This window comes from Phaenicophaeus curvirostris, chromosome 1, assembly GCF_032191515.1.
Source record: "Phaenicophaeus curvirostris isolate KB17595 chromosome 1, BPBGC_Pcur_1.0, whole genome shotgun sequence".
Classification (NCBI taxonomy): Eukaryota; Metazoa; Chordata; class Aves; order Cuculiformes; family Cuculidae; genus Phaenicophaeus; species Phaenicophaeus curvirostris.
Window position 1 is genome coordinate 71177423 of NC_091392.1, and position 15206 is coordinate 71192628.

Consider the following 15206-nt stretch of genomic DNA (forward strand, 5'->3'; position numbering starts at 1 on the left):
ACAAATGATTAAAGAGTTGGAGGAGCCGATTTGTGAGGGAATGCTAAAAGAGGAAAGGCTAAATAAGGTCCAGTAATAACAAAGTAAATGTATGCTATCTGTTAAAAAAATGTGGATGGTACAAGCTCTAACATGGAAAAGGAGCAGTCCGGAGCACTGGAAGAAGAACCTGTATGAGAAGAGTTTTGGGCTGAAAGGAAGCAAGTATGTGGTAATGTTTCAGGACAATGAGGGTTCTGGTTTTTTTTTTTTACTGTGTAGAATATTGTAGGGGAAATGGGAAACCTCAGTGTGTGTCTGAGACATTTTACTAGCTCAAATGAAACAACTGGGACCACACCAGAGGGCCGAGTGTGCCATTTTGTTATGTATCTTCTTTAAGTACTTGGTATAATCACACTGCCTTGGGAGAATTAGAAGTATGAACGTGAGCCCTGGCTTTTATGGGCACAGGATATTTTATTTTCCTATGTTCCACAGTTTGGAGGATTGTTCTTTCCAGACAAGATATCCTCCAAATTATCCTCAACTTACAGGATGCAGTTCTGACCAAATCGTACATGGCTTGTCTTTTCTCTCCTCTCAGCCACCCAGACGAAGGAATGAGGTGAAGTAGGTCTATTTGGTCCAATTTTTTGTAGGCTACCAAAGACTGGAGGAGATGATCTTACAACCCTTTCCCGTTGGAAAACTGTGTTGAATCGTAATATGAAAGCTGGGTAGCTGGGACCAGCCCTGGAGCCATTGCTAGCCTTTGGCATTCCTTTTGTTGTATCACTAAATCCTGTTCAGACTGTCCTCTTCCATTCTTTCAAGGAGTTAGCACAGACAATGGATTTGTTTCATAGTAAGAAAGCTGGTGATGAAACTGTTTTTGACAGTCAACATACGTTTTATAACACTTAGAATACCAGAGTTGTTCTGTGTGGTTAGTAAGCTTGTGTTTTCACAAAGATAATCGTTTTATGCCACATGATTTCCAAACTATTAGAAGGATTTAACGTATGCTGAAGACTCTACTGAGCTGTTTTGATAAGTAGTCTTATTTTTTGTTTAGCAAGGTCTTAAGGGTGATCTTTAGTCCCCCAGGGAAGAGATCATAAAATCTTAAAAGTGCTTTTGCAGAGTTTTATTTATTATTTTTAAGCATGAAGATTACTAGCATGAAGATAACAAGGCTGTTATAGTACAACATGTTCTTTGTTTTTGCAGGTTATAGCTAACATATTAGGAGTTCTCAAATGCCAGTTTTGTTTGTTAAGTATTTTGAGAGCAAATAGTTGTAATCCTAATTACATTCTAAAATTGAATTTTGATGGAGAAAGAAGCAGCAGGAGAGGTCTGGTCTGAGGATGAGTGTCAAGAATTATGTCAGTAACCGCACTTGCCCCATACAGACTGGTTACTATTTTACTATATTTAATATCTTTATTATCTAGAAAGATTTGCAATTTAATTTTACATGTGGGGGATCACTTCATTGCAAGAAATGGGACAAAGAGATGGGTTAAAAATAAACACAAAATCTGCAGCACAAAGGAAAAGATGTTTTTTTAAAAAACCCTGTTAGACATCCAATATAAAAAAGGTCCTAAAATTTCATTCACAACATATTGTCATATGTTTTTTACTGCAAATGGAGCCACAGTTTTCATATAATAATTTTTATTTGTAATAAATCAAGTAGAAATGAGGGATAAGTAATAAGAAATACTGAACATGTGCTGTATGTTTGAGGATGGGCTGGAATGCAGAATAGTCAGAGGAGAAGAAATGTTTGTCTTAAAGTATTGGTTATCAGATTGTGCTCTGCACTGTAGATAATGGTCTGTGCAATGGTCTCTGCACTGTCTGATAATGGTCTGTTGAAGAAGCACAGAGAGTTAGCCAGTTGTGCTGTGCTGGTTCAAACTCTGTTTTCGGGGACCTATAATGAAATCGGTGGGAATTAAATGAATATATATTATTCTGCATTTTTAAAAATTCCACTAGCACCTCCTTATATCTTTAGATACTTTAAGTCTTAAAAAAATTCTGCTCCTATGTTCTGTAAATCACAGAGGATAAAGTTAGAAATCAGTGCAAAATGGATTATAAGTTATTCCTTTTGTGTGAACACAGCTGAACAGTTTCTTACAGCTCATCTCCAAACCCTGGAAATGCTTGAAATTTTCTCCTGCTCATGCCGCTATGGCAGTCCGCCGACTATCATGGTATTTGGAAAAAAACAAAGTACATTTCAGCGTTGCTGTCAGATATTGTGGGGTGGCGCTTGATATATGAGAGAGTTCCCAATTTCCTGTTTCAGATGATTGGGCTGTAGTGCACCACAGAGTAACGTAAGAGCTGAGTATTTATTGCATCAATAAAAATGAAAATACAACTGCTATGAGGCTTTTGTCTAATAATCTCTAGGCTTTTTATATCAATTATATAAAATGCCCTAAGCTGTAGGAAATATTTGTTATTGTCTCAGTTTTACATACAGAGGAAAGAGGTAGAAGAAAGGGAAGTGTCTGATGTAGCAGCATTCATAGAACAGACGGTTTTCTTTTTGCGCTTCAAATAATTTTCAGCCAGTTTCACAGAAGTCAAACACTGGAAATACCTGTTAATCTTCTCATTGAAATCTCTGCCAGTATATCCTCTGCTTCATCAAAAAGAGGTTATTAATTATGTACGGCACTTAAATAAATACAACCTGAAGGACAAGAGGTAGTAATGATTGTAAAAAAACCACCCCAAAAAACCAATACCAATTCAAAGTATGAACATTCAATAATAGATGGAGAGCTAGATGTGATCAGGCTTCTCTAAGTCTGATAATTGGCAGTAATTCCAGAATATGGATCACGGAGTCCCAAATACATCATCTTAGCAAAGCCAAAACAAATATTTGACTTGAGTGTATTTTGCTGGCCTATAGCATGACTGTAGTAAAAAGAAAAAGATGTGCGTCTCTGCTTACTGTATTTAGTCCACCTAATTCAGATAAAATTCTTGATTCTCTGCCATGATGACCTCCTCAGCTGACTCTTCACATCCATTCATCAACTTCTTCACTCTTCATTACATTTCAGTTCTTTGTCATTATTAAAACCACAGTCCTAGGAAAAGAATAAGAATAGCTGTAAGAATAGCTGTTGGTTTGCATGGATGTAATTGCAGAAGCAGAACCTATGGATGTACATCTTTCCAGGTTTGTTTACGTGACAACCTTTGATGTCTCTTTTATCCCTCCTTGGATAATGTGTTCTTGTCAGTTCTTATTTCCTAATGGTATGTTTATCCCCTTCCACTTCTTTTTCCCCCCTGTGCCCTTTTACATTATCTCTCTTTTTCCTACTGTATCCTCCTCTCTTTCTTTTAAATCTCCCTGGGATCATTCCTTTCCATCGGTGATGAACAACTTGACTCAATGAAGGAAACTAATAGACAAAAGATCTATTTGAAATGCAAAGTTGACACAAAGAAATTCTGAAGTGCAAAAAGAACAGTGTCCACTAGGAAGCCTTGTGGAATATGTGTTTCAACTTCCTTAAGGTGCCAGGCTGACAGCCACCATAACGCATATAGGTTAATGGTAATATCTGCTCTACAGCCCCAATGACACAGAATGTAGAAGGAGAGGGTTTTCCAAATTGCTTAAGTGATGTGAAGATATGATTCCTGTTGGAAGTTGGTGGCACTTAGCTCTTAAAGTAAGTTAATTGCATTAATTAAGGCATAGGTTGGTGAATATTGTGTGTGTGTTTTATTTCTTCTAATCCTTAAAAATAGTGGAAATGTCAAGTTTGTTTTTTCTCATGATCGTTGATGAACCTCCTGTGGTCATTAGAAGTGGTTTTGTAGCTTTCAGATTTTCACTTGAAGTAGCTATGGTGTTGAAACTTAAACATAGGTATTAATTCCCTTAAAGTTTATTAGGTAAAACAAATAAAAATAAATAGCAAAGCATACTAATCTGCTTAGGAATCGGTTGTCTTCAGACGTGTGAAATATTCTGTTTTCTGATTATGTCTTATGTCATACTGTTACCAGCTTCCTGGTCACTATGGAGACTATAAAATAGATAGGCCTACGTGCCTAATGTAGAAAGCAAAGCAAAAAAATTGCTTTCATGTCTTTTTTACACATTCTAAAAGAGCAAAGTATGGGCAAAATTCCAGCTTTGTAAAAAGAACCTGTTAGGTGACTTTTAGGATCATGGGCTTCTTAAAATCAGACAATATCAGTGTGTGTTTTAAAGACACAAGTATTTTATCCCAGGTGTTTTTGGCTGCAAAGCCAGAAGCTTGTTTCTCATATTTTTTTTTTTTTCCCTGCAGATGAAGCCTCCTTGCATACCATATGGTGGTAATTAACAGTTTCAGACTTAGTTCTAAGTTTTCTTCTGCTTCGATTATTAGTTGGTTTGGGACAAAATTTTAATGTCACAGAAACATAGTTTTCTGTCTGAGTTTAATTGCAGATAGCAATAACATGCATGTCTAGATGAGGCAGGAGAAGATCAGATCTATTTAGAGCAATGAGAGACATTTTGGAAATCTCCAAGTACAACCTGTTTCTTTTCATTAAGCATTTTGCTGGCCCTTTATAGAACTGAAATAGGCCTTGGTTGGACCTGGGAACAGAGACAATTTGAAAGATAGAGTTGGAATGAATAGTTTCTTTTAACTGCAAGGTGTTTGCACTTTTTATGAGAGCAAGGGTAATATTGTGTAATCTTCAAAAAAGATATTGCTCAGTAAGGATAAGTCCATTGTCCAGTGACATGACTTTTCCTGTCAATCACAAAGGTGACAAGGGGGCTAGATTAAGTAAAGCTTCCCCAAGATTAACAAAGGAAGATTATTGACCTCATCCTGAAAGGGCAGAAGCCTGTTTTATCATTAAACCTTGGAAGAGGTATTTCCTCCATAGGTGGAAAACTGTTTGGCCTTATAGAGGCAATTTTCTTGTAAATTAACAAGTCTTCCTGTGGATTCTAGCTTGGAACAGGAGCAGAAGGAAAACGTGGAGCAGTCCTTTTTTTTTGTTGTTGTTGTTGGTGGTGGGCAGGAAGGGCCCATGGTGTTTGATTCAGCAGGATCTGTGTAGGTCCTTGTCTGCCTTTCCGAAGTGGCGAATGCAAGAAGAAGCTGCAGCATCAGGTGTTGGTGAGTACAATCCCAGCTCAGAGTTCGATGAAATGTGCCAGCACACATTAGCAGAGCAATTCGCAATGCAAATGAACAATAGAACCCCATCCATGAAGCAGCTGCTAACTGCATAAAACTGTTACCAGGATTAACAGTGCCAGAGGCTGGAATGTAATCAAACTTGAACAGGTAAAATGGTTACGTAGCTGAAAGAGAATATTCTCCTGTAAAAGAGTGTCTGGTTTTCTACTGTTTTGCTGACTGAGAGATAGGTCTTATATATGGCTTGACAGAGTTCAGTTTTGAGATGTCAGTAGTAGATATTTAGGTTCTTTAATGCCACTCTTCACAGTGCTTTTGCTTTTCTCGATTAGCTAAAAGAAGCCATGTGAATTTGTCCATTCAAAAAAAAGAAACCTGTTAAATCTTACTTGTTGGGAGGGAACTTCCTTCTCAGGGGATTAATTTTAAACTGTTGTTGACTTATCTTTCTTGCCATTAAGGATTTATCTGAGTGTTTGCAGGGGGATAGTTAAACTCTCATACATAATGTCAGAGGAGTTTCTTTGCTAAACGTTTTTTATCTGTATTCAGCCATTGACATGAGTAGATTTTATGGGAATGTATCCTTTCTTTTTACGTGGTTAGAGTAAAAATCCAGGACCATTGAAATTTCTTTTTAAGTTTCTCCAATAATGACACAAGAAAGAACAAAATAAAACAGAGGGATTTGAAGCAAAATCCAAAGTTACAGTTGAGCATTTCAGGTTGTTGTTCTGAATGACAGAATAAAAATATCATGGACAAGTGGGGAAGGCAGATTCTTGAGCTGGTGTGCTAGGGGATACATGTGGAACTCTCATCAACAGCAGTAGCTGATGTGTGTGCTCATCTTCTGGTACGGAAAGGAGAGGATTCCTCTTAGATTGCAAATCACGCAATGAATGTGTGATTGCTACAGATCTTTTTGAATGAATAATTCACTGGTGTACCATAATTTAGCCCACTGAGATGTGATTGCAGCTGTTCCCCTACTGTATATGTGTTTTGATTAAGTGGAGTGTATCTTATACCCTACAAGTGTATAAATAGCCCATGTATATGAGATGCAAACACTGCATACATGCACACATAAAAAAAGCAGTCTAAAGAAGCGTTTTGTTTTGGGAATGATTACTTAGATATATGTTTTAATATATAATTTATCTTTTGAAAAAAAAATCTATGTAGAACACTCCCCTTTCCTTTTTTGCCTGGCTATGAAGTTGTCTTAACTGTGATACAACATAAATGCTTTTAGCCAACGTTGTAGTATCAGGGGGTCTCTGTGTTATTAATGAGTTTATCATCCTAAGACCTTTAAAATATAAGAAATTACTACTGTGCCTGTTTCACAGGTAGGAAATAGAAGTGCACAAACAAAAGTGACTTGTTCCATGGTTACACAGAACATTTAAAAGAAAAAATAATTAAATATCTGGAGTCCTGTCATGATGCTTTACCCACAAACTACACTCTTGTCCTCTCCCCCTCACACTTCCTTTTCCCCAGAAAGAGGGCAAGGAAATATTATTAGTTTTGAAAATACTTGTGGGTTCAAATGCCAAGCAGTTTGTAATTTTGAGGATCACTTTATGTTATCTTACATACCATTCAATCCTTGTGTTCTTATGCTTCTTGTCTTATGCCAAACTTGTTTTATAGTCAAAATGTATTTGTACATTAAAAAATGTTTGCATGTACCCACCGCGTACAAGGAAACAGCAGTGATGTTTCCTGAGGTTTAGGCAGCTGTTGCAAATACTTTGTGCCTGTGACCAGTGCGTGAGATACACAGAAACACAAATGAGTGTCTTTGGGGCTCACTTTGGAGTTAAAACAAGAAACTAATTCCTGGTATACTTAGGAACAATACTTTTCCTACACGTAATTGATGGTATAGATGGATTTAAGAACTGTAACTAAGGACAATATTTGGCTTATTTGTTGTCGAAGTGTGGATAAGAACTCAGCTTTCCAGATATTTCTTTTTTTGGCATTGTCGGTAGGAAAAAAAATGCCACTTAGTGATAATAGGTTTGAATGTTAGATAAAATCTGAACATACGCTGAAGTTAACAATTTTGCTTATCTGGATAAGTGTTGAAAACCAGTTTATTCTGTTCTATATATGTGAAAAAAAATTACATTCCACTTCAGGTAATTTTTAAAGTCCAGGTGCAGAACAAAACTGGAGGGAGTTGCAAGGGAAAAAAAAAAAAAAAAAAGAGCATTTCTGTTGACTAGAATTGGAAAATTTTTTAGAGCTTGGTCAAGAGCTCATTGACGTCAGTAGAAAGTCTCTCATTAACATCACTGGGTTTGGCTTTTGGGGCATATGATGGCCCAGATTGTAATCTCAGTTAAATCCGATTCTGTTAGGGAATTTATTCACTAGTATAACACATTCAAGCTGCTCAAAACTGTTTGCACTCAAAGTTTTCCTAATGAAAGTTAATCCTTTTGCCAAAATTAAGTAGTCTGTGAAAACAAATACATTCTTTACTTCTTATCTTGTGTGTTGTTTGATTCAAATTTGATTGAGATAATTTTTAGCAATTTATGTTCTATTTACAAAAATATTCTTTTTTTCCTGAATTATTGGTGTTTATTAAACAGAGACACAAATTACTCAGGAAAAAAAAATTCTAACAAAGATCACTAAAAACTGCATGTGTGTTTCTTTCACACTTCATAAAATGAAAACAATTTACAAATTGCTATGGATTTTTCAACCAAGTCTGTAACCCAGATCACAAGTCAGTCCAGTGATCTTTTCAGAAATAATCATTAAACATCTGGAATACAAAAATGTAAGGAAATAGGATAATGAAAAAGGAGTAAAACCTCTGGAGAATCTGATCAAAATAAAAACTGTTCACGTTTGCAGCAAGCTTTGTCTGGAGACATTGATCTAAGTTTTGCAAGGTATAGATGACATATGTTAACAGAGGAAAAAAAAGAAAAAGGTTTCAAAGATGTGTGCACAAGGGTAGGATATAAAAGAAACATAAAAGGAGAAAAGAATATATGCAGAGAGCATTGCTTTATGTTGGAAGAGGTGTGGAGGAGAAGGCTGTCACATTAACGAAGGCAAGTTTGAAGATGCTGAAACCAGTTTTGGTTTCCATTAAAATTAATGAGTAGACCTCTATGGGGTCTCGTATGAGGAGGATTGTGTGTATGTTCCAGGAAGTCACAGAGTTTTGCCATTGTGTCGCCAGTCAAAGTCATTAGGACCACCTTTGTGAAAAATATTGCCTCTACAAGAAATGAATGTAGAGGTGGAAAAAGAGAATAGAAAGAGAATTTGAAGACAGAAAACAATTGCTTCATCTGTTATAGAGGGGATAACTGCTTGAACTATTAGTTAAAATAAGTCATGTGATGAAGGGCATTTCATATTTGGTTGCTATTTCATTTCTTACAACAACTAGCCATCAAAGCTTTAAGTATGTTATAAAGTTAAGAAACTAATGGTTCTTGAAAAAATTGAAGATATTATTGAAAGAAACCTGTAAAAGAACAAACAATTAAAGGCAATCAATAGCATTGTTATTAGGAAACCTATGAGTACAACACTTTTTCTCAATTAGGGAAAAACTGTATTTTATGTTTCTCTCTTACAGCTGATCTTTGTTCACTTTGGCTGTAATCTTGGTTTATGCTTTATGGATAGGTTTTGTTCTGGGTGTTTTTGAAGCATTGCATGCCTTTTTAAAGGTTTTGACAGAACAAACAGTGATGAACTCAAAGAACAAAGGATTGTTCTTTCTTTCTATCTTTATTTTTTTTTTTCCTTAAGAAAAGAAATAAACATTTCATCTTGCTTTTCTCCCCTTTCAGGAAGTTGATGGCAATAAAGTGATGTCTTCATTTGCCCCGCACAACTCATCTACCTCACCCTTGAAGGCAGAAGAAGGTGGGCGTCAGAGTGGAGAATCATTGTCCAGCACAGCCCTGGGAACCCCTGAAAGACGCAAAGGGAGCCTAGCGGATGTTGTAGACACCCTTAAGCAAAGAAAAATGGAAGAGCTCATCAAAAATGAGCCAGAAGGTAAGGCCTGGGAAAGTGGCCAAAATTTTATATTTTGTTTTCTTTTCTCCAGATTCTTTGGAATACGTATACTTTTTAATCTTCCCATTTTCTGCTCCATTTGCTTTTCCTTGCTAGCAAAATTGAACTAGAGAACTCATAGTTCTTGTCTACATTAGAGATAAATTTCAGCAATATCCCATCACAGCTAACATTTTTAGCTTTTCCCGAATGAGAGCGTTTGTCTGATTTAACGGGATTTTATTCACAGTTGCAATAGACACAGCAAACCTCCTCAACATGGGTACAATGAACACTGCAATTTTAACAGCCCGGGGGTCATTTACAGCACCACTCCCGTCCACCCACTCCACCCCTGTTTCTAAAGCAAAAAGCATTGTAGTCAGCATTGTCAATGTTTTTGAGAAATTATCTAGCAGACATGTCATTATTTGAAAGGTAAGAAGTTAAATATGGACTTCGTGAAAGCTTTTGTCTGTGGCATGTCCTATCATGTCATCATTTACTTAGCTGTAGTGCAGCTACTATACATACAGACACAACACAGGCTCTCTGTACATTATGTATGGCCAGCAAGTTGCAACCTTGACATATAGATATCATCTCTGGAGAATCAGTTTCTTTTTGAGACTATAAGTCCAGTCGATGACTATGCCACTTGTGCTCTGTGGGCTGAGGCTAAAACCAAACATCTCGCCTCTGAGAAACCACAGTATAGCTTTCCTTTAAGTAAGATTTTCAGTGCCTGCCTTTGGGCAGATTCAAGCCCCTGACTGGAAGATGAAGTTCTCACTATGTTCTCTGTAGGTACAGCTAGATTTCCAGGGTACTGTGAGCCATTTGATATTGTGTGAACATACTGAGCCTTATTCCCTAATGGACAGTAATAAGACTTCATTTTCATTTATACCCATCTATCTTGTTTCAGAAATCTATTTCAAATTTTTAAAAGCATGGCCTTTGGAGCCCACCTCAGTGTGGAATCATGAATTGGCAGAATGTGTGAGAAAATATTAGGACAACCTACATACTGGAATGAAAATACGTATGCAAACACAGCCACACTATCACATACATAAGCATGACGGGATTTAAATTAGTCTTGTCTTCTTGACTGGAGCACATAGTAAAGGTCTGCTGGGAAACAAATTCTATGTCTAAGCATTTTTTTGAATATTACCTATAATCATAGTATTTCATTTTGCATTTGCATTGGCTTAATGGTCAGTGCCGTGACCTACCTTGTGCCTTTGAATGGGAAAGATCTTTCCTGTGTCTGGAGTGGGGTGGTGTGTGGGAAGGAGACCAGACTTTTATATTACACAGAAGAAAGAACAGGGGGGGATGACAATGTATAAATACTCTGTTGAGTATGAGATTGGAAAGCTTGCATGGACTCCATTAAGGAAAGGCCACAGATAGAGAATAGTTACAGAGCCTGTGCATTATCTCAGCTCTACTAAAATGAAAATATACAGTACAAACAAAAGATCTACAGCTTTGTGAAGAGATTGGGAGAAAGAGGAGGGGGAGCAACTGAATGTTGGGCTTTGCAAATGCATGCAACAGAAAATCTTTTCTTCCCTCTAGCCATTGTTCTATTGTCTTTCAAAGGCCATTAAAATGAACAGCAGGTTGTGATGAAAATTTCATTAAGCCCTAGTTAAATCATTATGAGGGTGCCATATTCATGTCTCTGCTTACTCCCCATCCAGGAAAAACAGGAATAGGAAAGCGGCATTTTTTTCCACTTCCTCCTTAAAAGCAAACTAACAAAAGTTCAGAAGTTAGAAGAGAATGGGAAATGGGACATGAAACAGACAGAGGCCAGAGAGGTGAGCTGGCTAGGAAGAAAATTGGTCTTGCATAAAAGCATTGAAAGATGGTGAGGGACAAATACATCATTTTGACAAGTCTCCCTCCTGATTCCCTTCAGTCAGCATGATTGTTTTTATATTTTTTCATATTTCTGGGTGCAAGTGGCAAGACTGTTCTTAGAGATCCTCCACATATAAGAATCTCTTTCCCTAAAAGAAGTGTGTTCTACTGCAAGCACGATGTCTTTTCTGTTTAAGCTCCAACAGAAAAACTACTTTTTCTTACATCTTCTTCACAGTACTAAAGTAGAGTTGTCAGTTATCATTGGTTGCTAGTCAGGTAATTAGCACAGTAATCACAGAATCATAGACTACCAGGTTGGAAAGGACCTCAAAGATCCAACCTTCCTTGGCAAAAGCACGGTCTAGACTGGATGGCCTGCTATCCTCTCCAACTGAATCTTTAAAGTGTCCAGTATTGGACAATGCACCACTTCCCCCGGCAAGATTCTTCCAATGGCTGAATATTCTCATTGTGTAGCATTTTTCTCTTGTGTCAAATCGAAATCTCCCCAGGAGGAACTTTTAGCCATTACCCCTTTTCTTTTCCCTGTGACTTCTTGTTAAAAGGGAGTCTCCATCTTCTTTTTACCCACTCTTTCAATACTGGAGCATGGTGATAAGCCTTCTTTTCTCAAGGCTAAACCAACCCAGTTCTCTCAGCCTTTCTCCACAAGGCAGGCTTCGCAGTCTTTTGATCTTCTCTATGGCATGTCTCTGGGTCTTCTCCAACCTGTCTAAATCTTTTTTTTGTATAGCATGTACAAAAACTGAACACAGTATCCCAGGTGTGGCCTGAAAAGTACTGAGTAGCATGTAATGATGACTTCTTTATCTCTGCTGGTGATGCCCCTGTTGATGCAACCCAGCATCCTTTGCCAGAGCAGCACGCTGTTTCCACACATTGAGCTTGTTATCCACCAGGACCCCCAGCTCTCTTTCCACAGAGTTGCTCCCTAGCAAGGTGGTTCCCATTCTGTGCCACCCTCTTGGATTATGTTTTACCAGATGCAAAACCTTACACTTGCCCTTCTTGGACTTCATAATGTTCCTGTTAGTCCACTCTTTCTGCCTATCTAGGTCAAATGAATTTCCCCACGGATAAGAGAAGTTACTAGTGGGCACCTTTGGTAGTACGTGTAGGTAGTAGTTTGGCAATGCATGCTCACTCTATATTTTTAGTCTTACTAGTTTGTAGAGCTTTGAGAGGATAAGACCAAGAATCTTCTTTAAGCTTTTCTGTAGTATGTCAACAGCAATAATACAATACTTTATTTCTTTTGGGGAAGAAAGGGAAACATTTGTACCAGTTGCTGAGATTTAATTAAATCAATTTCCTGTGAATCTTTCAAAGACCAGATATGAGCCAGATTCCCATTTCTTTACTCAAAAGTTCATGTATTATTTAATTTGTACAATGGGCTGTGTTTGCTCTGTTTTTATTGTTTGAAATTGTCTTCTGAATTACTGTGGGAAATGTGATTTTGAAGCATTCTTTCAAATGGTCCATTTCTTCAAAACCTGAAAAAAGAGAAAGGCAGTATAGACAACTTCAGGTCTCTACTCAGACCTCGTACTGGTCAGAAAAATGGGTTTTGAGGACAAGGTATTCCAAAATATTGTAGCAGATACGACTGGTTTTTAGAAACTTTATTGATATACGGTAAATTCTTAAATTACGTCTAAATCATATTTTAGAGAGTAAGACTTAATACAAAGTAAATTTTGTCGGGAAAGGACAAGGATTTTTACAGTGTTGTGAAACATACTGCTCAACGTTTATGAATGCACACATGTATGTATGCATATATATAAGCACATATATGTACACATGCAATGACAAGAAAAGCATCGCTGTTCATATAAATGGTTGCCATGTTGTTTTGTTGTATATGTGTCCTTAATTAATGTCTTGCGTAGGAAGTCATGATACCTATTCATTCTGAGAACTTCTCAAAAGCTTGTCACTTTCTTTTCCTCCTTTTGTATGTGTATGAGTTTTGTTTTCATAGGGTTTTCATACTTTATACTTAGCTCTGAAGCTCCGTGCTCTCCTCCTACCCCAACCCCCATACTTGCCATTTTACTCTTGGTGTATGAAAGTATGTGATTGACAATGAGTCATGTTGATACAGAGGCGTAGTGTGTTTCAGTGAATCTAAAACTTGTGGAATTTTACTCATTGCTAATACAGTGCTCATTTTTCTTCTCTCAAATTCTGCAGAAAATCCTTACATGCGGCTTTAGTATTAGGCCCCCCCAAAGGCATAAACCTATTACTGAAGTCACACAATGTTATTTTACATGAAACATTCAGTCCTTTCTAACTTGAACTTCAGAAGGGGAGTCAGTCCCCTTTTATTCCTGGTGTACAATAATGAAGATAATGGAGTGGGTTTGGAGAAGCCTTATATACTGTGACAGACCTCAAGCCCTTGCCCTGAGGGTCGTCTGCCGACCATGGGATTCCTTTTGCAGCTAAAATCATTAGGCGAATGAGATACAGGCATGTTTTTCTTCTGTTTTCTTAAGGCATCAGAGGATGACAGAGACTCTCTGTCTGTCTGTTCTCTTCATTTGTAGAAATGAAATGGAAATCTCTTTGAAGTCACTGAGCTTGACACAAGTTCATGAAAGCAAAGACCAAAGCAGCCACTTAGCTTTTTCTTGCACTATTAATGGGATTGGATTGCTGTATTTTAATTTATGGCTTGTACTTGTGGAAATTTAAATCTCTGGAATCTGTGTAGCCTTTTCTAAATGTATGGCTTGGCTTCCGGAAAAAAAATAGCAAACAAGTAAATTTTTCCTAGTTTTAGAATAAACTAGCTCTTCGCATCTCCTAACTTTTAATTAAGAATGAATCTTTTTTTCCTATTTTGGCAGTATAGGTTTGCAACAGGTTATTGTATGTGTCTGTTTTAAAACTTATATACTGTCCCTTTTGAGGCCAGATCTGTGCTATTGTACAGAATTTGTTGGAATTCTTGATAAAAGGGATCATATGAGCATCTGCCTAACCATAGAGATTGTGTATATGAGCATGTGCAGTATGGGTACACTTATTCATCTGCATGGCTCATTATTCTGTAATAATGACCTCTGAAACTCAATTTGGACTGGCTGTTTAAATGAATACTTTGAATTTTGTATAAATCCATGTACACAGATATATATAAAGTGCATGTATTTTTTATATACGTTTATGTCTAAATATGTATATAAACATGCACACACAAGAATTATGGATATATAGTGTTTAATATTGTTACTACTCCAAAATATCAATCTACTCGTCCTTAGATCTTCTGAGCAGGAATAATTAATCTCAAGTGTTTAGTAAGCATGTAAAATATGTTTGCAGGTCTTTAACAGGCAATGTGAGTACTAGAGCCTCATGTATTATGATATGCTGCAATACTATAAGTAATTACTTTGTTGGAAAGAAAGGGATGAGAAAGGTCTCTCGAGCATGATTTTTGTCTTCTGAACATCCCCCAAAGGCTTTTTTTGTTTGATGTTTAAGTTTACATTATAAATCACAACACCTGTTCTTATGGTAATTTAAATGGCTGTTGTTTAAGCCATTCTCTAGTCTATAAAAGAGAACCAAGTTGAATTCAGACTCTAGTTGAAATAAGATCCCAGAATATCTGCTTATATTATCAAACTTTTAATCAACGTATCTTGTAAAGAATTCAAGAGGACTCCCTCTTCTTAAGCCATAAATTCCAAAGCAGACCATTAATGGGCACAAGAAAGGGGAGGCCTTTGAAATGCAGACTCTTGTTTTTAAATCACATCTGATGAGATGGGAATAAATAAAGCGAACAGATTTAGGAAAAGCCTAAGGATACTCCTATTGACTGAGGTCTGAATTTCTTTTATTTGGTTCTTCACTGTCACTTTGACAAAGCAGGTGTTGAAGAGGCTTTGTAATGCTGTTCTGCTGCAGGACAAATAAGGATACTTTGCAGCTGAGTACTTTTTAAGTTTTGTTCGTAGAGTACTTCTAAGTTTTGTTTGTACACCTCTACTGCAGTGGAAGAATGCTTCAAGAGCCTTGTGGTTCCATGTTCATTTATGCAGTCTG

General features: G+C 37.0%; 1 protein-coding gene across 13 annotated transcripts in view; it reads left to right on the forward strand.

Annotated features, from left to right (window-relative positions):
- SOX5 (SRY-box transcription factor 5) overlaps positions 1-15206 on the forward strand; it is a 638339-nt gene that overhangs the window by 404741 nt on the left and 218392 nt on the right. For 12 of the 13 annotated variants that reach the window (XM_069862326.1, XM_069862339.1, XM_069862334.1 and 9 more), the window contains one exon: positions 9026-9236. In XM_069862326.1, the coding sequence (XP_069718427.1) occupies positions 9026-9236 (211 nt within the window). Of the gene's footprint in view, positions 1-5059; positions 5160-9025; positions 9237-15206 lie in introns of those variants that run through there. The other variant, XM_069862375.1, reaches the window with a different exon arrangement.